The following is a 25,709-nucleotide window of genomic DNA, read 5'->3' as shown; positions in this document are numbered from 1 at the left end:
ACAGCAGAGCCCCGATACATACTTGTTGATTAACTGACCAGGATATTGCTCCCCACACTGAGCCTCAGCCTTCCCACAGTCCTGGAATAATCCTGGGTTTAAATTCCTAGGGACACCAGTCTGCTATCTACCCTAGTGCTCAGGCAGAGACCGTTCTAAAACGCAGCTAAAGGTAACAGAAGGAGAGGAGGACAGAAAAGGGGAAATCTGAAAGGAAGTTCACACAACTGGCTCCCCTTAGACAAGGAGCCCAAGCGCTAGAACTGGGGGGCCCCAGGGGAACTGCTGGGCAACGGCATTCGTGTAGTTTCAGGCAAATAAGGATCTGGCCTCCCCTCCCTCACCTACCTTCCACGCCATTTCTCAGCTTACCTCGTTGGACCCTGGCTTGGTGGGGGACCCCTGAGAGCCCGACACCAGGGAAAAGGGACTCAGGGGGCTGGTGAGGCTGGCAGAGCTGAGAGGGCTGGCTGGGCTGTTGGAGCCATAGGTGGCCGAGGGCCCAAGTCCTCCTTGAGGAAAACAGAAGGGGAAAGAGATGAACAATGGAGAAGGGTGAGGCCCCAAGTGTGTATGGGCATGTGAGCGGAGGAGCCAGTGGAGTGGCCAGACCAGGGATGGGAAGGAGGCCCTGCTGGGGGGACTCATTACAGGTACTCGGTCCACAGACTGACTGCTGAGGGTATGCTGGGCAGGGGAAGGTGGTGGGTGAAAAGGACGCTGCTGTCTCTGTGGCATCAAAGAAAGCTAGCCTGAGGCCCAGGGCTTAAGGAAGATGCTAAGGTAGGGGTCACAGGTCGCCAGCAGGCCCAGGTGCTTGGGGGACTGGGGAGACTTAGGTATTCTTTGACATATTCTCAGGATGAATCTCTGAGTGGTCTATTTGGTCTATGCCATGGGGGATAAGGGAGCCCTACCCGCCATCCTGCCATTCTGGGGCCCAAGGGAAGATTTTTTTTTTGTGATTTTTTGGCCGGGGCTGGGTTTGAACCCGCCACCTTCGGCATATGGGACCGGCACCCTACTCCTTGAGCCACAGGCGCCGCCCCATCCAAGGGAAGATTTTAGAGCCCTGAGGAGGCCCTGAGTACAATGTGAGCTGGCAGAAATGGGGCCAAGGCCCAAAATACTGGAGCAGTTCTGAGGAGGCAAGCAGCCCACGAGGCTGACGGAGGTGGCACTCACCTCTGTGCTTGGCTGTGTCCGTGCCCCGGGAGGGGTTGTTCTTCCTCAGCCCCTCCATCACATCCTGGATCCTCCAGATCTCCTTCTGGATCTGCCGGTTGAGCACTTCATTCTGAAACAGCCACAGAGTGAATCAAAGGAAATGACTACAAGGAGTGTCCCAGTCCTTCAGCCTGGACCTGTCTGAACCCATCTCCCTCTGGGCCACAGGAGGAATTTGTCTTGTGTGCACGCCACACACACCCCCCACCAGCTCAGCCATCTTTCTTCTGGGAGCCTTGACCTCTTCAGCCTCAATAAGATGGTGCCCCAGAACTGCTGGGTCTCAGAACCTACTCTTCAGAACTCCCCCAGGGGAGATCAGGGTGGCCTTAGAGCAAAAGTTCCACTAAGTGAACACTTCACAGAAGCCTGTTTTCCATGGGGGCAAGAGCTCCCTGTTTATTAATAACATCCAAATAGCCTTTTGGTAATTAATGCCCGCATCTAAATATATTCAACTACAGTTTATACTCTTTGAAAGCCAACTAGTAACCTTTTATCTAGCATCCCTCGGTACCAGGCACCGTGTGGAGCGCTTTGCATATACAGTGTTAATTCATTTCAGCTGCACAGCAACTCTCTGCGGTAGTAAGGGCAACAGCTGTCCCCACTTGAGAGATGAAGTGGCTCACATACAAGGCGGGCTGCTCAGGAAGCAGCATGACACTGTCTAAATGTAGGTCTTTTTGACTCGAATGCTGGTGCTCTTGACTGTAACCCAATCCCACTGCCTAGAACACCTATGTTTAAAGAGAGGTTTTTGACCCCGGGACATGATTATATTTGGGTCCTCTGGGCCAGGGATCTTCACCCGTCCTAACCAGCCTCCAGGTAGGGCTCGTGAGTTTCGTTGCCAGAAGGGAAACAGGAAGAAAATGAGGGAAACTAGGGGTTAACTGCATCAGAGAGACAGAGCTTGCAAACTAGCTAGAGAAGGGGCAGGGCCTGGGTGGAGAAAACACAGAGAAAAGGCAAGAACAAGAATTCCCAAGATCACTACGTCCATCCTCCTGCCTCCCACTAGACCAGTGGTTCTCAACCTTCCTAATGCCACAGCCCTTTAATACAGTTCCTATGGGTCGTGACCCAGAGGTTAAGAACCACTGCACTAGACTGTTTTTAACCCATCCCAGGAAGGAAAGCCTCTTTCCCGTCGAAGAAATCCCAAGTAGATTTGCTCCCAGGCTGCCTCCGCTTCTAATGTCTGACAGGTGTTTATATTTATGTATGTTTTTTAAGTCCTTTCGATTGTAAACACTTTATGCCTAACCTAGGTTTCCCATGCCTCTGCTTTAGCTCCACGGCTTGTGAATTGATAGAATCAAGAGAATCCTGTATTACCTTCACCTGGAACTTAGTCTGTTATTAGTGGTCTGAACCTTTTCTTTTATCTCAGGACCAACTCTTTGTCTTTTTTTTTTTTTTTGTAGAGACAGAGTCTCACTTTATGGCGCTCGGTAGAGTGCCGTGGCCTCACACAGCTCACAGCAACCTCCAACTCCTGAGCTTAAGCGATTCTCCTGCCTCAGCCTCCCGAGTAGCTGGGACTACAGGCACCCGCCACAACGCCCGGCTATTTTTTTTTTTTGGTTGCAGTTCAGCCGGGGCCGGGTATGAACCTGCCACCCTCGGTATATGGGGCCGGCGCCTTACAACTCTTTGTCTTAAACCCCTGAGGTTGCTAAAGGGAGAAAGGAAGCCACTGCCATCCCTTTTGTCTGAAGGGAAAAGGGAAGGGACAGAGCACGTCCCAAGTCCTGCCTGCTGGGGGCCCTTCCTCACCTGGATGTCCAGATTGAGCTGCTCCCAGAGGTCATCATGCAGGGCGGAGACCTCAGACTCGAGGTTCTCATACTCTATGGTGCTGTTCGTCAGGGCCTGCAGGGGGAGAGGGTGGCATTTACTGAAAAGCTGTCCTCACCAAACATTCCTCCATATCCTACAATGGGGCCTGGGACCAGGGTACCTGAGGTCTGGAGGTCTGGGGAGGAGGGCACAGAGGGACTGAAGGAGAGGGACACCAGGCCGAGACATTCTGATGACAGCCAAACACTAGCCTTACAAGAGATGCAACAGCCCATCCCACTGCAAACAGAAATTATGAGAAAACTGAAATCCAAAGGGGATAATTTCACTGTTATATCCCCCTGTCATCCCTAGGCTGATGGATAAAAGCGGAGGGCAAAGAGGAAAGAGCCTGAAGGAGGATGTTTGTTCTCTGGAGGTTACAGACCATCCTCCTTTCTGGGCCTTGTTTTTCTAGGGTTTGGCTGCTGCTTCTCAAAGCCATTCTCCAAGCATTCTATGCTGAGGGTCTGGCTGTACCCGCTGGGAAGTGATATGCGCAGAAGCATTTGTGCTGGCACCCTGCTTCTCCAAGGAGACAACCAAAGTGGGCAGGAAAGGAGTTAGAGCAGCCAAGGAATTAAGAATCCTGTAACTTCACACTCTGGTACAGGTATGGTGGGAAATAAGTTCATCTTGGTGGAAACACCATGGGCCGTGCAGGCTGGTGTACTTGCGGTCTGTCTGCAAGGCAGTGCCAAAGTCATTATTTATACCCCGCCTGGAGAGGAGGGCCCTGCTCTCACCCTCCCAGGAGAATCTGGACTAGGGCAGCACAACCTGGGCAGTGGGGGCTCCCTGCCCCGTGCTGAGCAGCAGTCAGCAGAGACCCCCGTGTCCCTGCGTTACCGTGCTCGCTTGAGACAGCTCCACGCGGATGTTGACGAGCTGCTTCTGCAGTGATTCCTTCTTGTGCAGTAGCTTCTCGGGGTAGGCGGGCTGGCTTCCGAACATCTCCAGCTCCTGGTGGGTCCCCATCAGGGCACTTTCCAGGCTTTCCTGCAGGAAGGCAGGGCTGATGGGCATGAGCAGCCCTGGTGGCTCCTTTTTGGGATGTGTGAAGCAGAGGCCTGAGCCCTTAGAGATTGAACAAGCAGCTAGGTAGAGGCTGTCCTCACCTCGGCTAAGATCCCTGGAAAACCGTCAGCAGTTCTGTTTAAGGGTGGGACATAAGCTTAAGGAAAGACAAGGCTCTGACAGCTTAGGATGGAGACAGCAGCCCATGACCTTCTCTAAGCTAGTCCTGCTCCCGCCTATCCCCCAGTTTAAGGCCACTCCCAGGTTCTCACCTTCTCAGCTCGGAGCTGCTGCACAAGCCGTTCCTGCTCCCTCACCACCTTGTTCTGCTCACACAACTTGCCCAGCACCTTCTGGGAGAGGGACAAAGAAGAGGATGAAAGGCACAGCTTGATGGGGACCTGGCAGGCCTGGCCTTTGGGTTCAATCTCCTCTTCCTTACTGAGGAACCCTGGACCTTGACCGCCCACGGGGATAGAAAGATGGGTCTCCATCTTGAGAGGGCAGATGTGCTTATTCCCTGAGGAAGTGGCTTGGGTGGGCATGGCTGAGAGCCCAGTGTTAAGCTCCTGCACCTCCATCCTCCTGAGGGCTGCATCTCACAAAGGGCTGGAGAGAAAACATGGCCTCACTTCCTAGGCTAGATGCAGAGGCAGGCAGGACTTGGGAATGAGCAGTCCCAGAAAGCAAAGAGCAATGTAAGCTGGGCCCTCAGCCCCACAGGACCTCACCTTTCTCTCTCACCCCCAGATCCTGTTCTTCCTTCCTCCCTCCTCCAAGGTGTCAGGATGGCTGACCCTGGCTGGGGTCCCTCTGAGGTCCAGTCCTGTTATGAGGGAACCTCTCCCAGGCCTACTGGGGCCTATCCTCTACCCTAGCTGGGCCAGTGGTGGGGAGGAGGCAGGTTAGGCCAGACTCTCTTTTGGAAAGCCTTTCGTTTTCCTTGTCTACACCTCCACTCTTGCCATTCCTCAAATACCCGCTTTGCTCCTGTCGACTAAGCCAAATCTTGCCCTCTGGGCCTTTTTACTTGAGGGCCAGCTCACATGCTACTTGTTTGTCCCTGACCCACTTGCCCACACCGCATCACTTCCCCACACCCCTGCAGAACCTGAGTCCCATTCAGGGTATGACCACATGCTGCCACCTACTGCTGCCTGTGGCCCTGCAGTCCTGCGGGGACTAAAGGATGTGATGGGCACAGAGTGGACTGGCTGATCTATCTCCCAACAAAGTCTGTATTCCTGTTATGAGAAGATCCCACTGCTGTAGACAAGAGGACTGTGAGCTCAGTGGAAAGACACATATAGCCAGTGTGGGAGGAAAGGGTGAGTGGGTGGTGAGATCCAGCAAAGAAGGGGAGGGCGAGGAGGGGCAGGCAGAATGTTGTCTTTGTAGTGAGACAAGATGTGAATCAAAGGCATGAAGACCCCGAGAGGACAGAAAGAGGGAGGAGGGAAAGCCCCTCCCAGATAAGGGGAGGATGAGGACAGCAAGAGGAGGCCAGGTGGACAGAGGGGCAGGGAGCGCTGCTCTTACATCTGTGTCCTGCTCGTTTAGCTTGTAGGTGTGGAGGCCGTCCCGGAATACTTCTGGGTATGGAGGGACCTGCAGGAACAAAGGCTGGTTACCGCAGGGGCAGGATGAGGCCGTGTGGGGTTGGGAAGTTGATGTCACCCCCTGCTCTGCTCCTGCCAGAGACAGTGGTCCTCTGATGGCTTCTGTTCCAGGGGAGCCAATTTTCTGAGCTAATTTTCTGTCCCCTGGCTAGGAAGCCTGTGATGGCCAGACGATATTCCATCCCAACTATCCTGATTCTGATGAGAACAGAACCCTGGTAAAGCCATGCTCTGTATTCCCTCTCCCATCAGCTCCAGGATCTGCTGTTGAGTGGACTGTGAGGGTCTGTAGCTCCTGATGGCTTATTGGTAACCACCATGACATCAGCGAACCCTGTGGCTGTCTGTGGGGATAAGACATGGGAGAATGGTAGCCAAGAGCCATGGAAACATTTAAGAACTATTGCCCTAGCAGACTGAACACCTGTCACAGGGCTTGTGCCTAAACCAGGATTGGCATGAATTCGCAAGTATCTCTGGGTCCAGCAAATGTTGCTTAGTCTGGATGACGCATCTTGTGACCACTGCACATTTTCCACACCTGTGGCATTGGATGGTTCCGTGTTACACCCCTCATACCCTTAACCCCCATGATGTCTACCAAGAAGACAGCAAATATGGAATACAAGTCCTGCACATTCCAAAGCAGATTTGCGATCCCAGCATGGCATGAGATGTCGGTGCTGGCTATCCCAATGGTTTGGGAAATGGGCCTTGGATTTACCCATGAACGTGAAGAATGGAGGTGACATAGAGGAATTAAGGGAGGAGACTGAGCTGAGTCTGTCTCCAGGGAAGATGAGGCCTAGCAGATGAGTGGGTTGGGCGGAGTGAGCCTCATCCCAGATGGGGCGACTCAACCATGCACAAGCAGCTGAAATGGCATTGGCGGGGACCATGCTGCCAGGCAGAGGTCTTACTTGCATGAAGAGTTGGGCCCTGGGGGAGGAGTTTTCCACCATGCGATTCACCATACTGATGAGAGTCTCGCTCTCACTCATCTGCAGCAGAGGAAGGAACGGACGATTCACACTCAGACCCATCTGGACGTATCTCCCCAATACCCACCTGTGCTTATTTCCAGGAAACATGGGAGGGCATCTCCTTTCAGGGTCTCCAGCACCCTCTGCATGACCTCACCCATTACTCACCCCTTGTGACCTATTTTCAGGATCAGCATTAAAGCTGCCTTGGGGAAAGGCCACAGAAGGAAAACAAGAAGGTCACTGGGTCCTTACTGGTGGCACCGAAGAGGCCCAGCCTAGGGACTCTTGCCCAGGGCACCTGTTATGGCTCCTATCCACACTGGCCACAGCTGTCATCTCCTTTCCCTGATACCATTTCTCACACTACTTTGGACAAAAACATTACAGGCAATTGGAAAGACTGTCTCTCAAAATTTGAACTAAACAAAACAACTAAAAAAGAAAATCTGGGACCTGCTCTCTGGATGGGTCTTCACAAATAAACAGGCACCAGTCCCTCTCCCTGACTCCTGCCCACCCCTCAGCTCTAGTGTAGAAAGGACTGCTAAACACGGTTTCCAGAGCTGGGCTGGCAGCATCCAGGATGATCTCGGATGACACTAAGGAGCAAATTAGGAGGCCAAAACAAGCGGACCACGTTAAAGGGACACCGGGTATGGGAACACTGTTCTCCAAAACATTATATTTCAAAGATCATTAGGAACACTGGAGGTGAAAAGACTATTTGCCAAATAAAAAAAAAAAAAGAGAGAGAGAGAGAAGTATAGGGAGGGAGGGAGGGAGGCTGGGATAAAGAGGAGGAGAAAGAAGAGAAAGGGTTTATGAGGGACAGGGCAGAAACGCCATCGTTTCCCCCATTGCTTTCAACGTGAGGATTAAAAAGTGGTGATCATCAGGGAATGTCTCTGGCTGTGTCCCTTTAACTCCATAGCTCTACAGGGGAAGGCAGCAGAAGACAGAGGGAGTTGTGCAGGAAAAGCTTTTTGGGAGGGACAGTGAATGAGGGAAGGGAGGACACATTAGAGCCACATGAGGGAAGATTTTCTGGGGTCATACTTCGGTGGGCTCCCTATGTTTCTTCCATGGTCTCCCCAGTCTCAGTCACACCTGTGCTGTCTTCTCTTCCTCTTACCCCTTTTTTATTTTTTGCAGTTTTTGGCTGGGGCTGGATTTAAACCCGCCACCGCCGGTATATGGGGCCGGTGCCCTACTCCTTTGAGCCTCAGGCGCCGCCCCCTCTTACGCCTTTTAGGCAACGGCCCAAATGCAGCCTTTCTTCAGCATGCCACAGACAGGGCAAGGGCACTCACTATCCTATTTGGAGGGTCTTCAGCACTTTGAAAGGCTTTGCTAGGATCTGATTTTTCTATCTCAGAGTTAAACTTTTTTTCTATTAAATATGAATATAAAGTATGATTTAAAAGGCTTTCAAAAAAGTACTTGTTTTTTTCCATTTGTTTTTTGAGACAGAGTCTCACTCTGTCAGCCTGGCTAGAGTGCCGTGGCATCGCAGCTCACAGAAACCTCAAACTTTTGGGGCTTGAGCAATCTTGCTTCAGCCTCCCAAGTAGCTGGGACTACAGACATCCGCCATAACACCTGGCTAGTTTGTCTATTTTTAGTAGAGATGGGGTTGTGCTTTTGCTCGTGCTTTTGAACTCCTGAGCTCAAGCGATCTGCCTGCCTCAGCCTCCCAGAGTGCTAGGATTACAGGTGTGAGCCATTGCACCCAGCCCCAAAAGAGCCCTTGTAATATGAGGCTGAGTCTTTGTGAGAGTTAAAGATCAACAAGAACATCAACCACATTTTCTGTAAGGATCCAAACTCAAGTCTATCCCCATCTTCACAGAGTGTACATGTGTATTTATGTGTGTACAGACTATGTTTAATTTGAATGGGCTATGCGCGTATGGTGTGTGTGTGTGTGTGATATGCATGTGGACTGTAAATGTGTGTGTGAGTATACATGGGACAAGGCGTATCTACCAGCACATCGGGCTTCGAGAGGGAACGGGAGGCCCAGGTTCTTCCTAGGCACCCACTGACCTCATTCCTTCCTAAAGAGTGGATTAAAGCAATAAAGGAAGGGAGCAGGCATGCTCTCATCCTGGTCTCCTCCCACCTGTATTGTGGCCCTGGGGCTCTTTCAGCCCATGTGGGACTAACACTAGGCTACCTTCTGTCTCTCCAAAATGTTAGCGGTATTTTGCATGAAAGCACCTAATCCAGTGCCTAATACATCATAAGTGGTGCTCAGTTGATATTTTTGAATTTTAGAAAAACAACAAAATAATAATACCGGTGATCACCACTCCTTGTCAATGCCTAACAAAGAGCTCTCACAGACCTTCCCATTTGATTCTCCCGATAAATCTGAGGCAGAAAAGGGCAGGTTCTATAATGCTAATTTTGTGACTAGTGACATTTCTAAATTAAAATAAAAATCCTGCAAATAGCAGAGGTGGAACTAGAGTGGCAGTGTCTATGTTCTAGACTCTTCTCATCAATATAATATTGCCTAAGAATATTATCCTTTCTCTAGGAGGGGTCCTCTGGAAGGTTATTTATCAAGGCCCCCGCCTAACATCCCAGCCCCTCTGAGAGAACAGAATCCCCCAGGAAGGGGCCCTGCTGTCCACACCGATTGCTTGGCCAGCCAGACATGATGGATGGAACAGAAAGTTAATCACACAGGCCAGGAGCCAGGAGGACATTGAGCCCTGCTTCTCCCCATTCCAAGGCACAGCCAACCTTGTTTCTCACGGAAATGACCCTGTGCTTCCCAGCCTTGATTTGAGTTGGCAACCTGGGACTTGAATCCACATGGACCAGAATGTTTGTGGTGTGGACACAACATGCTGCTTCCGGAATTGGAATGCAAGGTCCCCAAGGGCTGGGTGCCATCCCTGCTGACTAAACTTTGTAAAGTTTTGTCACATTATAGATGTTTCCTCAGCTGTAAATGGAATCAAAATATGCTTCTATGAGGATGATCTCTTTGGGACATTGAGGCCCAAGGAGATGGGTCATGTGGCTTGCATATTCTCTGAAGTCAAGATTACAGTTTTGTCCTGAAACTTTATTATTTTATTTTATTCTTTTAGAGACAGAGCCTCACTTTGTCGCCCTCGGTAGCGTGCCATGGCGTCGCAGCTCACAGCAACCTCCAGCTCTTGGGCTTAGGCGATTCTCTTGCCTCAGCCTCCCAAGGAGCAGGGACTACAGGTGCCCGCCCCAACGCCCGGCTATTTTTTTGTTGCAGTTTGGCCGGGGCTGGGTTTGAACCCACCACCCTCAGTATATGGGGCCAGTGCCCTACTCACTGAGCCACAGGCGCCTCCCTTTTCCTGCAACTTAAAAAATGTGAAATCACCCTGACAAGGTTTGACCACAGCTTTGTCACATTATAGATGTTTCCTCAGCTGTAAATGGAATCAAAGACTCAGAGTCACATTCTAAGCTCTTCTGTTCACTGCTGTGTGTCTGTGTTATGTTATTAGCTCTCTGTGCTTTTAAGTTTCCCTCAGCTATTAAAGGAAGATGATAACAGTACTTATCTTGTAGGGTTGTTATAAAGATTAAATGACTCAGGGATCTGCAACGTGCATAGAACAGCATAGGGCACAGAGGAAGCACCCAATTATGGTAGTCACTGCCGTAGTTATTATTACCATTACTATTATTATCATTATTATTTTTGAGACAGAGCCTCAAGCCATCACTCTGGGTAGAGTGCCATGGCATCACAGCTCACAGCAACCTCCAACTCCTAGGCTTAAGCGAATCTTTTTCCTCAGCATCCCAAGTAGCTGGGACTACAGGTGCCCACCACAACACCCGGCTATTTTTTGATTGTAATTGTCGTTATTGTTTGGCAGGCCCGGGCAGGATTCAAACCTGCCAGCTCTGGTGTATGTGGCTGGTGCCTTAGCCGCTTGAGCTACAGGTGCCAAGCCTTATTATTACTATTATTGTTATGATCTTTTCCACCATCCCAGGATGTCTCCACAGGACAATGCAGTGTACTTCCAGGTCCCCTGTGATTTGTAGCACAGAACTGAACGTAAGAGTATGTGCTCATCTACATTTGCTGGGCATTTGCTCAGCAGACTGACCCCTAGTGAGTATCTAATCTCAGTGAGTATCACAGCTCCCTGACTCTACAAGGCAAGGGAGCCATGGAGAAGAGCCGTGAAGCCCAGACAGCCCAGAGCCCACCACATGGGCATGCTCATCGCCTCTTCAGCCAGTTCACCTGCAAAGTTGGGTCAATACTACATCCTACTTCCTCTATCTACTGCTCTGAATTCTCAGGAAAGCATGAACTGTGTGTGTAAACGGGCTTCATGGAGGAACTAACAAATATATTGAATCGATATTATTTTTTAAATCATCCTAGGAGAGTCAATAGGCCTCCATCTACAAATTATGGAGTTTAACAGCCACCTGTGGAACAGGCTGTGCTACCTTCCTGGATTCAGGCTGAACTAAATCCCTGGGGTCTGGGGCCCACAACGGGAGCTCCTGCCTCTCCCAGCAAAAAATGCAAATGCCCACTTGCCCCCTGAGGGCAGTTCCATCAGTGCTGAACACTGGAGAAATAATAAGAGGTGGCATTAATTATTCATGTTCTCATTTATTATGCTTCTTTCCCCAGGAAACTCCCAGCTGCCCTAAAGGGCTTTGAAGAGAAAGGAGGTGAGGGAGCAAACCAAAACATAAGCCACTTTGTTGTGTCCGGGTTGCACCAACAAAGGTTGTCAAATGGCTGGAGATGAGGAGGTGGGGAGGAGTGGGGAGACGTGACAGAGGGCAGTGGGATGGTGGGGGCACCAGCTCTGCCTACCTGCTGATCCAAATACTCTAGGTTTCTTTGCAACTGAAGATCTAAAAGTTCATCCTACCCGGAGCCCGAGGCCCAGAGGCCACACAGCAACACAAACAAACAGGAACACACAAAAGAAAACAATAAAAAAGAAGCAAAGCAGTTAAGAGTTAGCTGGACAAGGAGAGGTCTCTCTCTCTCTGCCCTTGAAGAGTTCTGGGGAAGGGGGTGCTGGTAGGCAAATTAGTTCTCTACCAGACACTCCCAGGGACAGGAGGGACATACTCCAGGCCCCAGCCCCATCTCTCCTAGGTCTGTCTCGGCCTCCCTGGGAGAGGTGAGCACTGCCAGGGCAATTTAGGCAGCACTTCTGAGTTTTAGCAGTTATTTCTGAGTTTTCTGGGAAAATGGGTTGTTACTGGATGGGTGCGTTTGCTGTGGGTCAAGGCTACAGAGTCTGAACAGTGGCAGAGTGAGAATCGGACAGAGAAAGGAGCAGCAGCCTCCAAGCCTGCCAGGCCTCCTCATCCAGCCTCCTGGTGCTGTCATGGAGTGCGGTTAGCCATGGGCTTTGGGAGACAAGGAGTCCATCTGTTGGTCTCAGTAGTTTTCCCCTACCCACCCAAGGGCAGCATCTGCATATAGTTCTCCAAGTGGTTGCAAAAATTCTCAGGAGAACAAATTCCAAGGAGAGGACACTAAGCAGAAAGGGGGTAAAAAAAAGGAGATGCCATATGGAAAATCTCTTTCTCAATGACACCACTTCTTTCTTTCCCTAAAGGTAGCATTCCAGGCAAAGGACAAACTTGAAATAAATACACTTACAGGAAGTAAATGTAAAAGGTCTTGCCTGTTGTGGAGAGCTCTAAGCTTCCCAGTCCATAACCTATATCCCCTGCCCAGGCCCCCTCTCCTGCATGCTGGAGAAGAGAGCTGTGCTGAGGGTGAGAGGACTGGGGTATTACATGTGCCCAGGTCTCATCCATGCTCCTCTGACCTGTGTCATAGAGGAGAAGGGCCACTGGCACCAAACTTGGTGCTGGCTGTGAGGGAGGAGATATCCAGAGGCTGCCCAAAACCAGATGGGCCAGGTACTGGGCATAGAGCATCTCTGGAGTCTGCCCCAGTTTAGCTCCACTCTGGGTGCAGACAGAGGGAGGAGGTCCTGAGGTGGGGTGGAGGGCAGGAGAGGACGTACCATCTTATCGTGGACCGTGGGGGATGGTGGGTAGTTGTAGGGGAACAGTCCTGCAGGGACTGGCCGCCTGTCTCCCAGGTAATCATACTGGAAGAGAAAGGGATCGCAGAGGTAAGGGGTCCAGCTGGGACACAGACTTCCCCACCAGTTGAAGCTTAAGGTTAGGGGTGTTTGTATTTGGTCCCAGAGCAGATGCTAAACCAAAAGGACAGCAGCACCCCCCTCATGATGATCTATCTGGTCCTAACAATTTGCTAAGACAGGACCCTCTCTTCCCACTTTAATAAGACTGCATGGTTCTTGGCCCAACCTGGGGCAGGGCACAGAGAGCCCACACAGGGGGCAAAGAAATCCCCCAAAGCGGCTCTCCTACGGACAAAGTTGCAGACCAGCGGCTCCCCAGGCAGCATCGCCGTCCTGTGTACACAAAGCCCAGTGGTCCTGTGTCCCAGGAGGTCCCGTGTCCCAGATGCCCTCAGATCTCTGCCTTTTCTCAGCAGATGGTCTTAAGCTTCTGGGAGTCTCAGGGGTGGGGAAGAAAGGGCAGGCCGGTGGCTTACCTTGGGGGAGCTGATGGATCGCCTCATCACATAGGCAGCAGGGTCAGCATAGATGTCTTCACTGCGAGGTGGCAGGCGCTCAAAACGAGCACTGGGTGAGCGGACAGGGGAGTAAATGCGGGCACGGCTGTAGGAGCCCTGGCTGGGTGAGCGGGGCACAGAGTGAGACCGAGGCTGCAAGGACAGGCGGCGCAGGGAGCTGGAGGCAGCATCCAGCTCATCATAATAGACTGGCTGCCGGGAGGGGCTGGGAATCCAGACGGTGCCATCCTGCCGCCCATAGCTGGTGGACTCCTTCCACTCGTGCAGCTGGTAGGCAGGGCTGCTGCCATTACGGAAGGCATGGCGCTTATCCTCCAGGGCCCAGGGTGGGCTAATCCGATCATAGGCAGGCATGGAGCAGATGCTGTCCGGCCGCACCCCTGGTGGGTAGTACTGGTAATCACCAGGGTATTGAGAGGAATAGGGGCCATAATACTCAGGGACCCTGCGGGACACAGGGTGGAACCTAGAGGGACTGAGAGAGAGAGGGCATTGTAAAGGAAGGCAGACAAAATGGGCACCTCTCCACCAACCTGCCTGTGCCCCAGCCCCACCTCCGGGTCTTCCAACCTACAGCAGGGTGCTTGATGGGTACACCAGGCAGAGGTAAGGGAAAGATCTGTCCTCAAAGCCCCCTTACTCCACCAGCTTCCTGAGGCCAGAAATTACACCATTCAAAGCTTTGATCTCTGTTTTGTTTTGTTTTTAATGAAATGCCCCTAGAGGCTCAGCGCCCATAGCACAGGGGTTACGGCAGCAGCCACATGCACCAAGACTGGCGGGTTCGAGCCCGGCCCAGGCCAGCTAAACGATGACAAATGCAACAAAAAATATCCGGGCGTTGTGGTGGGTACCTATAGTCCCACTACTTGGGAGGCTGAGGCAAGAGAATCACTTAAGCCCAAGACTTTGAAGTTGCTGTGAGCTGTGATACCACAGCACTCTACTAAAGTGAGACTCTGTCTCAAAAAAAAAGAAAGAAAGAAATTTAATCCTTATCAGCCATTTCTATCTCATTGTGATAATTATCACATCCTTTCCAAGGGAGGCAAATTGAAGAGAGTCTACCAGGGTCCTGAAGGCGGGCAGCACAGGGGGCATGAAAGGGCTGCTCCCCAAATGTCTGATCTTGTCAGGGACAGAAGCAGAAGGTTCCTAGGACTCATCCCAAGTGAGGCTGTATCCCCAGAGCAGGCCAGATGTCCCCCACCCGTGCTAGACTACCAGCAGTGAGCCAGCCACTAGGAGCCCAGGGGCCACTAGTGGGCAGATTCCTCCCAGGCCCCATGCCTTCCCTAGGCTGTTGCCCACGTCCTCAGGGAAGGAGCCAGAGGCCCCACTCACCCTGATGGACACTATCAGGCCCAATAAATGTCTCCAAATATTTGAAAGCCAGTCATCAGATAAAGGAATAATCTGGTCAAAGAAAAGACCAATGGGGCAGTGCCTGTGGCTCAGTGGGTAGGGCGCTGACCCCATATACCAAGGGTGGCAGGTTCGAACATGGCCCCAGCCAGCTAAAACAGCAGTGACAACTGCAACAAAAAATAACTGGGCGTTGTGGTGGGCGCCTGTAGTCCCAGCTATTCGGGAGGCTGAAGCAAGAGAATCGCCTAAGCCCAAGAGTTGGAGGTTGCTGTGAGCTGTGATGTCACAGCACTCTACCGAGGGCGATAAAGTGAGACTCTGTCTCAAAAAAAAAAAGAAAAAAAGAGAAAGAAAGACCAATGAACTGCTTTGTTTTCTTTTGTTTCTTTAACTTCATATAAAGACAGCTTTCAAACAATTAGAGCTGTTCAAAAATGGAGTGAGTTGGCTTGGTGGTTACTGAGTCTCATTTTGGTAGAAACATTGGAGCAAAGAATTTGGGCGGGGGGGGGTCAGTAGCATAGTCAGATATCTGACTATAAAAACGTCAAGGCCCCTGCCCTACGCTGCTGTTTCCTGGGCTACCCAGCACCCTGTGGAGGCCCTGGGGCACACTATCCCCTCTTCTGCAGGAAGTAGACAGAGGAGGTAACAATGGGGCAGCAGCTAAACTCTGAATACAGCAACATGGCGCAGGAGAGGATTTGGGCAGGCTGGGAATCACGGCTTGGTTTCTCAACTCAGCCTGGCTTCCAGAAGGTTTCCAGTAGGGGATGCCTCTCAGGCTACCAGACCATTCCCGACACCCCAGCTCCACCCTTGGCCCCACCAGGCCTCACCTCCGAAGGTCTTCGGGTGGGGGCACCCCCCGGCGCAGGTTCACCCACTGTTGAAGCTGGTTCATGGAGCTCTTGCGCTGGGCAATTTTGTCAGGGTTGGCACGTGGTGGGAAGCTCTGCCGATGTCCCCCACTCTCTCCGTCCTGAGGCGGGAAAGCCGTGCTCCCCGGCCGGCTTGGGGAACTGTACTGCCAGCCATTGGGCTGGGCAGGCTGCTCCCCACCCCCTGGGACCCTTGGGCCCTCGGGGTAAGGGCTGCCCGGCTCTGAGGCTGGTTCCGGTCCAGCTAGGATGCCGTTGGCTTTCACCAGCGGCTCTTTCTTGACTTCAGGCCTCTCGGGCCTCCTCTCTGCCTTCTCACAGCCTCGGCCATCACCCTCCCCTCGAGTCTTGGCCTCCGGCTCGGGCGTGGGGAGGCTGTTGTGGGGTGTCTGGTGGTGGTGTTTGCTGGGTGGGATATTCTCTGAGTCTGGCTTCTCATGGCTGCAGGGTGCCAAGGGAGATGTTGTAAGTCACTCCAGCATCCAGGTGGGCAAGGGGAGCAGGGGAAGGATAGGCAGGAAGGTGTGACAGAACCAGGATTCTCTGAATTCCAATTCTGCTTTGTAAGTCCCTCTGCCGTATCTTCTTGTTCCAGCCTGGGTAATTACACAACATAACCCACCCTACCCCCACCACCTAGGCCTGCCATGCCCTTCTGCCCCCTGGGTCTGCTCTGCAGGTCACTTTCCACTCCGGTCTGCCAGCCTGCTTTGAGCTTTGAGCCCCACCTTCAAGCTACAGCCAAGACTAACCTCAGCTGGTCTTGGTTTCCTCCATAGTCTGTCCCTGATCCAGCTCCCCAGCCCCCCAGCCCAGTTTGTATTCTACTGAGGTTTCACAATGGTAACCACCGGGGACAAAAGTTTGTGACAAGTCAGCTTTCTCTCCTGTAGAAAGTTACTTGCCACTTAACTTCCGTGAATATTTAGCTCCTCTTTGGCAGAATGGGCATTATGCTACTGCCTCTCCCAGGACTGCTGTGAGATAAAACATGGCAGGGACCAGGGGCAGAAGTTGCTGCCTCCAAATTCACAGGCTTATGAACATACCAGTTCCCATCTCCAAAACATGTTTCTTCCAGGACTGATTTTCCATTAGAGTATAGGCTCCACAAGGGAAGGCACATGGCACGCTTTCCACCCTTGTATTCCTAACACCCAGTACAGTACCTTACACATTTAAATTTACAATAAGTATCTGTGAAATGGATGAATGAACTTCTGGAAGTACACCCCTTGGTTGAAATGAAACTTATGACAATTTTCTCCCTACAGCTTCCCAAATTCAACATATTCAAGTATCCTTGTTGAAACACTGCTTGGTAAACATTTCTAAGACATGTGAAGAGACTTGGAGTCTATACTGTAAACCCCCCTTCTTCTGGGTCCCTGTTAACACCTAAATCCAGACTCAATACCCAGTTACAGGAGAGACAGACGCTGAGCCCATGGGTGATGATGGGCAATGGAAGCGGCCATATGTTGAGCATTGACTACCTGGCAAGCGTTTCATGTGCACTATGTGTAGTCCTCATGACAGTTCTAGGAGGTAGGATTATAGGTGCTGGCTTTGAGCAGAGAAATCTGAGGTTCAGAGAGCCTAAGTACCTTCCTTACACTGAGGTCACGCTATGACCAAGTAGCCAAGTTGTGGATTCAAACCTGAGTCTACTTTTTCCCCAAAGATTGTATGCTTAGTACACACAGCCAAGAAAAATGAGCAAATGACCCTGATCTCTGACCCCCAATGGAAGCTGCCTTCTCTCTTGGCTCCCCCTACCTCAGATTGAAGAGAAGGGGCTGGTAGGGGAAGAGAGACTTCAGCTCTGACGTCACTTAGCCTCCTGCTCAGATACAAGGAGACACACTCTATAGGGGTTCGAGCCAGTATGCTGGCTCAGCAATGGTGTGGAGTGGACACTTCTTCAATCCACCTCTTTCTCCTCCCCACATCCTAAAGGCCAGGGTCCTGCCACTCACCCATGATGCACAGCTTGGGGTGCTGACTTCTGGGCTGGAGGGATCTGTACACGGGCGGCCTCCCCCATGGCCTGGATCCAGGCCTCCTGCTCCTCTGGACTCTCAGCACTGAAGAAGTAGGTACGGACGCCAGCATGCTCTGCCTGTGGGGAGAGGCAGTGCGTGGAACTGGCCCCGGCCTCATCTACCCAGCACACAGTCACCTGTTGGGAGAGGACACCAATACCCAGAGTGGGCAGTCAGTTGGGCCATTCCTTGCACTTGCAGCTGTTTTTCCCACAAGAGCTCAGGAGCAAAGTGAGGGCAATAGTCCACAGCTACCCCAAGCGCTCCAGCTGGTATCCAGATATCTGCCTTGGCTAGCTCTCTGGATGCCATTAGGCCACCCAACATAATCAGACAAGCCTCCCACCTGGGGTGAATATAAGCAAGAGGGACAATTACCTCACCCACCTTCCCATCAAATTCCATGTCTGTTTTGAAAGGCAATTTAACCGTGTCTTGGGGAGATGACCCCCTTGGGAACATGCCAATCTCAGCCCCAGCTTCACCACTGAGAAGCTAGCACTGTCTCGTCTGTGTGAGAAACAGCCACGTCCCATCCATGGCACCAAGGGCATGCACTGGCACATAGACAGAGCACACTACCTAGTTGGCGGCTGCAGCAGGCACAGCGGGCGGAACCCAGAAGAGAGCTCCTGTCCAGAGGAAGGGTCCTCACGTGGTCAGAAGGAGGAGAAGCAGAGAACAGGTCAACCAAACACCAGAGGGAGAGACAGAAGATGACGTGGCAGGAAACATTGAGGAGCACAGGGAAGGAGGGATATTCTGACTGTCCCCTTCTACTCAGTGTCACCCCTGTGAATGTCGGCACCCAGCACTACCCAGTTCAAGGGGTGAGGAGTGGAGAGCTTGTACAATGGAAATCTGGGCTGATGGTGTAGAGTAAGCCAGGGAATCCCAGTGCTGACCCAGGCTCTGCTCCTGACCAGATCTGTGACAGCAGACAGGTTGCTTTCTTGCTCTGGCCTTAATTGCTGCATCTATTTAATGGGGGAGGGTCTGCCTGGTGAAACTCAGTGAAAAGGCGACAGGACTAGATTTTCTGCAACCTCAGCATACTCCTCAGGTAAGACCCTCAATCTCTGGTTAAAATCAGGTAACTTGGTTTATCTCACTCAAGGGGAGATCTAGCAATGATCAAGCGTCTCAGATGTGAGCCTCACTCTAGCCTCTGACCCCTTGGGTGGGTCCCTGGAGGTTGGGAGAACAGAGAGCTTCTCTGCAAGCCTCAGGGCTTTCCTAAGAGCAGCAAACCCATACCCTCTAAATGTTTTCCTGGCCCGACCTTACCATGAAGCCCCCTTAATTGCAACCGATCCCTCCTCACCTGCATGTATCCCTAGCCCTCAATTTCTTTCCAACAGGAGCCATCACCCAGGGAGAGGCAGGGGTGGGCCTGCTTCTTCTGGCTCCTGCTTGCAGGTCCTCACCCTCCAGCAGAGCAGCCAGCATGCGGGCAGAGCTCAGGGTGTGGGAGAGGGTAGGGGAGGTGCTGAAAGACAGCCAGTGAAGCTGTCAGGAGGCAGCTGGGATGTGAAACTGCACAGGGGTAGGGAGGCCAGGGGCCCGAGCAAGCACTCTGGGTGGAGTACACAGGGTTATTGTAGAGAACAGAGACACAGGCAGGGCTGGTGGGTGTGTCCTGGGGCGGGTGGGAGAGGGCAGCATATGAATTCATCAATTCAGTGAGCACCCAGCAAGTGGCCTGTGTGTGCAGAACTCGCTGGGGGCACCAGTCACAAGGAAGGCAAAGACACGCTGTTGCGCTTGAAGAGTTCACAGTCATGCTGGAGGACAAAACATGCCACGGGAAACAAGGAGAGAGCAAAGGCACGGGAACAAGTGCTGTGACAGGGGAAGGCAGAGGGCCTGGGAACAGATAGGGCTATTGATGGGAGTGGGGAGGGGCAGTGGCCTGGAATGATGTGAGGGGGCCAGAGGACTGGGGGAGCTATCCCAGAGGGGCAAAGCCCACCAAGCGAGCCTCTGCAGGACAGGGTTAGGAAGAGGTTAAGTCATTCAGGGGTAGCCTGGACAGGAAAACAGTCCTGGCTCCTCACTATTAGCCATCCAAGAGTCCCGCTTGGTGGCCACAGCAGGACAAGCCTCCTGTCTGTCTCAGCTCCACTCCCTTCCCTGGGGAATGGCCATTGAATAGCCACAATCAGAACCTTTTGTGGGCCACTGAGCACAGCACTCAGAGCCGGGTTTTAAAGAGGCAGTGCACTCCTGGGGGAGGGGCACTGGGCAGGCTGGTGGTATCTGGGGTTTGTGGCAGGGGCTGTGTCAGTCACTCAGGATGTTTATCTCACACCTGCTGTTGGCAGAACTCTGAGCTGCAGTGTGTATGTGTCTCTGCACAGGTCTGGTGGGGCAGGTGGGGGGCGAGACAGGCTGTTTGATAGTGTGTAGGTGTGTGTGTACGTCTGTGTATTACAGGACAGTTTGTTGTTAGTTAAACAGCCTGTTCCTATTTCCCCAGCTAGAACTGGCTCCCTGGAGTCAGAGTTTTATTAATTGTTCATCCTGTTCACACCTCTGGCATACAAGACCCTGGGAGGCTAGAAACTAATTATGTGCCAAATAAGTCCTTCCATGTTCGCCGCTACAGGACCTGTGCATGCTGCCCTCCTCTTTTCTGCGGCCAGGTGTCCAGAGTTTGAAGGACAGAAGGGGTCAGAGTCACTGAGGCCCTAGAAACTCAGAGACTGACCTGGGGTGACCTGCAGATCCTATCATCTAACACCACAGACTTGGGTTGGAAGGGTCTTGGGCAGTAATTCTCAATTGGGAGAGGGAGGGCTTTGTGCTAAGAAAATACGTACTTGATATTATAATTTTGTATTTGGAAAATGCAAAGGAACCTATGATTTTTGCTTCATAGAATACAAAAAGTATATGGTATTTTTATAGTATTTAATGGGTCATGAATTTTTAAATGTGGAAAAACACTGGCCTAGGATGAGCCAGTTGCAGGCGCGTCTTTGCTGGGTGGATCCCCCAGGGGTTTGGAGGGAGTGACATTGAGCAGGCAGGTGAGTCCCATTTTCCTATGCACAGGTTCTGTCAAAGTGTTGTCTACATAAGCCTTGCAGCCCTTGACTAGAATGAAATCCAACTCCTAATTTTCTCTAAAGGTTGAAATTTGAGTAAATTTGACTGGGAGGGAGGGGTCCAATTCCCTGGTACCAGGTGTGGAAGAAGAAAGCCTTCCCAGAAAAGATCTCAGAACCTGACCAGCCATAGCTCCTGCCTCTGCTAAGAGGGGCTTCCCAGGGGAAGCTGCTGGGCAAAAGGTCTAAGAGCTTAGGACATTACTATTTCCGGACCAGGAAAAACCGTAGTCCCACTGAAGCATACCTCTGCTGGTCCACCCTGGGGAGAATTATCCACTGGACCCCCAAGAGAAGAGGAGGGGGTCCCAGAACAGCCTCACCTCAGCCTTATGATAGACTATCCTGAGTCTGGGAACCACTGCCTACCCCTTCCTCCTCCTCCTCCCCTCTTCCTCTTCCTTCCACCATCACCATCACCACCACCTCCGTCACCACCACCGCTGCTTGGGATTCCCTGGGAGATAGCTCTTGATCCCTCTCCATCCCATACACTCCAGAAGGGCAGGCCTGCTTCCCCCACATGGCCTGGGACAGGAGGGCCCACTGACCTTAAACGTGTGCTTGCGGCTGATGTTGTCCGAGGGCTGCACTGCGGCTACCCGGAAGCTCAGAAGGGGGATGCTGCCCAGGACACTTTCCTCCTTCTCATCTGTCCAGAGAGAGGCACACAGAGTGTGTGAGGATGTGGGGAGCAGGGTGAGGCAGGTGGGAAGAGTGTATTGGTCCTGGTATGACAAATATCAATAAATATGTTTTGCTCATCTGCTATTTGTCAGGCACTCAGGGCCACCCTCGACATCACTCCTAGGAGCTCTGGAGTGTGGTGGCCCTATGTAAGCTGTTCCAGGTCCTGGGACTATAGAGGTAAATAAGAGAGAAGTAGTGCCTGCCCTCAGGGAGTTAAATTCTAGTACATAAACAAGTGAATAACAGCGAATGTCTTAGAACTGTTCACTATACCTGCAGTCCTCAATCCCTGGGCTGCAGACCAATACTTGTCTATGACCTGTTAGGCATTGTACCACACAGTAGGAGGTGAGTGGCAAGCAGACAAGTGAGCAAGTGAAGCTTCATCTCTATTTAGAGCTGCTCCCCATCACTCACATCACGCCCTGAGCTCCACTTCCAGCTCCAGAAGAACCCCACTGTAAACTGCGCATGAGAGGGATCTAGGTTGTACGCTCCTTATGAAAATCTAATGCCTGATGATCTGACTTGGAACTGACCCACTGATGCTAAGGCTGGGACTCTCTAGTTACAGGAAAACAAGCTCAGGGCATCCACTGATTATGTATTACAGTGACTGTATAATTATCTCATTATATATTACCATGTAATAATAATGGAAATAAAATGCACAATAAATACAATGCAGTGGAATCATCCTGAAACCATCCCCCTAACCCCAGGTCAGTAGAAAAATTGTCTTCCACGAAACCAGTCCCTGGTGCCAAAAAGGTTGGGGACTGCTGTACCACACATCAGGCACTGTTCTAAGTGAGATGCCTTAATAGATTTAATCCTCCCAACAAGCCCATGAAGAGGTGCTATTACTACCCCCATTTCATAGGTAAGGAAGTTAAGACACAGAGTGGCTAAGTGATTTGTCCAAGGTTACTTAAGCAGTAAATGGTAAAACTGGTCTTTAAACCCAAAGTCTACCACCCCAAAGATAGTTTTTTGTTTGTTTGTTTTGAGACAGAGTCTCACTCATTTGCCTTGGGTAGAGTGTCATGGCATCATAGCTCACAGCAACTTCAAACTCTTGGGCTCAAGTGATTCTCTTTCCTCAGCCTCCCAAGTAGCTGGGACTATAGGCGCCCACCACAATGCCTGGCTCATTTTTCTATTTTTAGAAGAGATGGGGTCTTGCTCCTGCTCAGGCTGGTCTCAAACTCTTGAGCTCAGGTGATCCATCCACCTCAGCTTCCCAGAGTGCTAGGGGTGAACCACTGCCCCTGGCCCAAAGATAGGATTCTCTCTCTCTCTCTTTTTTTTTTTTTGTGAGGCAGAGTCTCATTTGTCACCCTTGGTAAAGTGATCTGTCATCATAGCTCACAGTAATCTTAAAGTCTTGCCTAAGCCTCCCAAGTAGCTGGGAATACAGGTACCCACCACAATGACCAGCTATTTTTTACAGATGGGATCTTGCTCTTGCTCGGGCTGGTCTCAACCTCTACAGCTCAGGAGATCCACCCACCTCAGCCTTCCAGAGTGCTCGGATTACAGGTGTGAGCCCCTGCACCAGCCTAAAGATAGCATTCTTGACCACTGTCCTATCTTGCCTCACTAAACAAGATCATCCTGGCAGTGACATAAGATAGGACCAAGCATGGCAAAATAGGCCATCCCACCTTCCGCTCTCTGGCTCCTCTGGGTAGCTCTATCCAAGGTTCTCCCAGACACCGGCAGCCTGCTTTCCCTCTCCTGGCAGATCCTCTCTAGGGCCCATGTCTCCATAGGGAAATGCACCTCTGCATGGAGCCCACTGGCCCTTCCATCCCTGAGATCAGGCTAAGAGTGTGGCTGTTACGTAATCATCCTGATCTCCAAAGGAGCCTGCTGGATTGGCTTCTCAGGCCCCCAGCTGTCCGCAGAAGACCAGAAGGGCAGGGTGCTCTGTGGACAAGTGAGGGACAACTATGAGACCAGGGCAAGACTCTCCCCACTTCTCTGGGACTGTCATTTCTTCCCCAGGCTGGGGACTCTGAAAAACTTTCAGCTAAGATTCAGAAGAAATCTCAGCAGGGGTTGTAAACTCCTTGAGCCCTGCTTCTCCTCTTACTCATCATGACCACAGGGTACTTGGCCTGTGTTCAGTTTCTCTGTCTAGGCCTCGGCATGGCGTCCAGAGGAAGAGATGAGCCAAAGCAGCAAGGGAGACTTGCAGCTGGACCCCAAAGCTGTCTTCAGGAAAGCTGAGGCCCTTACCCTCCAAAGAAGATGAAGCCCCTGGCAGAGTCCAGCCTCCACGTAGGGGGTGTCCTGAGACTACCTCTCCGAGTAGACAGTGATATTCCCATTTTGGTATGCCTTACCCCTTTGGATTCTCAGTTCTTTGAGGTCCTGTCCTCCCTGCCAGTCCCCAAGTCTCTCCTCTGCAGAGCCCCTGGCTTTCCTCGCAGTCTCGTTCCCACTATGGTTCCAGTGTAATCCTATATCCTGGGGCCTCAGCATCTGAGTCCCAGACCTGGGCACATTCTTCCCCCAATCGTGGCTTTCCTCTATAACTGGACCCTATACTCAGCCCCTGGCTGATTTTTCTCCTTGAGGTTCAGGTGGCTACAGTTCAGGCACCCAGGACAACAGGGCTGCAGGGGGAGGGAGGTCACTGGGAATAACCTTTGTTTGCCAGTTAATGATTCACTGAATTGTTCCCAAGAGGCCTGAGGAAATAAGGAGTCTGCCATTCTGGGGCATGAAAAGTAAAGGAACAGCCCCTCCTGTCTGAAAATAATTTTACCTGCCCTCTTCTCATCCCTCATGCCTCTTCCTCCCACTGCATCAGCATGACACTGTCACCATTACTGCCATCACTCTTGCTGGTGCCCTCTGAGGCTGCCTCGACACAACGTTACTGTACAGATTTTAAAAATAACTTCCTAGAGGCTGCTGCACCGAAGTGCTCAGATCTCTGCCCTCTTTTATTTTCTTTTGTATTTTTGAGAGAGAGAGAGTAGGTAGTGCATGTCGGGGTGGTCAGAGAAGGTGGAAGCTGGAAGATATTCATTTATTCATGACTGAGCACCTACTATGTGCCACATCCTGTTTTAGGTGCTGTGAATATAGCAAGGACCAAACTGACAAAAATGCCTGCCTTTGGCTCGGCACCCGTAGCTCAGCGAGTAGGGCACCAGCCACATATACCAAGGCTGACGGGTTCAATCCCAGAACCAGGCCTGCTAAACAACAACGACAATTGTAACAACAACAACAAAAAAAAAAAAAAATAGCCGGCATTCTGGTGGGTGCCTGTAGTCCCAGCTACTTGGAAGGCTGAGGCAAGAGAATCACATAAGCCCAAGAGTTCAAGAGTTCGAGGTTGCTGTGAGCTGTGATGCCACAGCACTCTACCGAGGGCAACACAATGAGACTCTGTCTCAAAAAAAAAAGAATTCCTGCCTTCATGGATTGGACCACGCATTCCTATGGGACAGGAGGAAGATCCACACACAACTCCAATTAGTAGGTGGCCTGCTCATAGCAACTAGTGACCTCTCTCCCCACCTTCAGGACACCACTGTCCATATGACTATCTTGTTCACCCACTGTATCACTACCTGGGACCCAGAACTCTGCCTGAAACCTCGTAGGGATCGTTGAATGAAATGAGTGAGTGTATGAGTGAAGGAGTGAGCTCTGTCCTATCCACTGCCACACACCAGTGGTGCCAGGGATCGCAGTGGGGAGACCAGCCCTGCCAACACTCATCAAGGCAGAGTGCGGTGACACGGCAGAATGAGGAAGGATGGGGGTCCTGGCTTCTCACTGTCCCTGCCAGCCCAGGGGGCAAGCTCACCTTTATAGTAAAAGAGGCAGCGATCCAGCAAGACGAACCAGCGTTTGTTCCACTGCTTAACCCCGGAGCTGGCCTGCAGGACACATGGAGAGACAGACATGAGGGACTACAAGCTGGGCACGAGGAGGAGGTGGGAGGCAGTGAAAAGAACACCACACCCGAACTCAAATTAATCCACATGAAGAAAGCCAACAATCCCATATATCAATGGGCAAGAGACATGAATAGAACCTTCTCTAAAGAAGACAGACGAATGGCTAACAAACATGAAAAAATGTTCATCAACCCTATCTATTAGAGAAATGCAAATCAAAACCACCCTGAGATATCATCTAACCCCAGTGAGAATGGCCCACATCACAAAATCTCAAAACTGCAGATGCTGGCGTGGATGTGGAGAGAAGGGAACACTTTTACACTGCTGGTGGGACTGCAAACTAGTAAAACCTTTCTGGAAGGAAGTA

At 51.5% G+C, this 25,709-nt stretch overlaps 1 protein-coding gene across 10 annotated transcripts in view; it reads right to left on the bottom strand.

Moving 5' to 3' along the window:
• Positions 1-25,709, bottom strand: part of PLEKHA6 (pleckstrin homology domain containing A6) — a 159,986-nt gene that overhangs the window by 16,557 nt on the left and 117,720 nt on the right. For 2 of the 10 annotated variants that reach the window (XM_053605231.1, XM_053605232.1), the window contains exons 7-17: positions 25,246-25,318; positions 21,275-21,375; positions 17,548-17,750; positions 15,527-16,009; positions 13,278-13,794; positions 5,629-5,697; positions 4,362-4,442; positions 3,922-4,071; positions 3,010-3,105; positions 1,186-1,297; positions 373-512 (exon numbers count right to left, since the gene is read on the bottom strand). In XM_053605231.1, coding sequence (XP_053461206.1) covers positions 373-512; positions 1,186-1,297; positions 3,010-3,105; positions 3,922-4,071; positions 4,362-4,442; positions 5,629-5,697; positions 13,278-13,794; positions 15,527-16,009; positions 17,548-17,750; positions 21,275-21,375; positions 25,246-25,318 — 2,025 coding nt within the window. The other 8 variants (XM_053605226.1, XM_053605228.1, XM_053605235.1 and 5 more) reach the window with 8 other exon arrangements.

The sequence above is a fragment of the Nycticebus coucang genome, chromosome 10, assembly GCF_027406575.1.
Source record: "Nycticebus coucang isolate mNycCou1 chromosome 10, mNycCou1.pri, whole genome shotgun sequence".
Lineage (NCBI taxonomy): Eukaryota > Metazoa > Chordata > Mammalia > Primates > Lorisidae > Nycticebus > Nycticebus coucang.
This window is presented reverse-complemented; position numbering and strand designations above follow the sequence as displayed.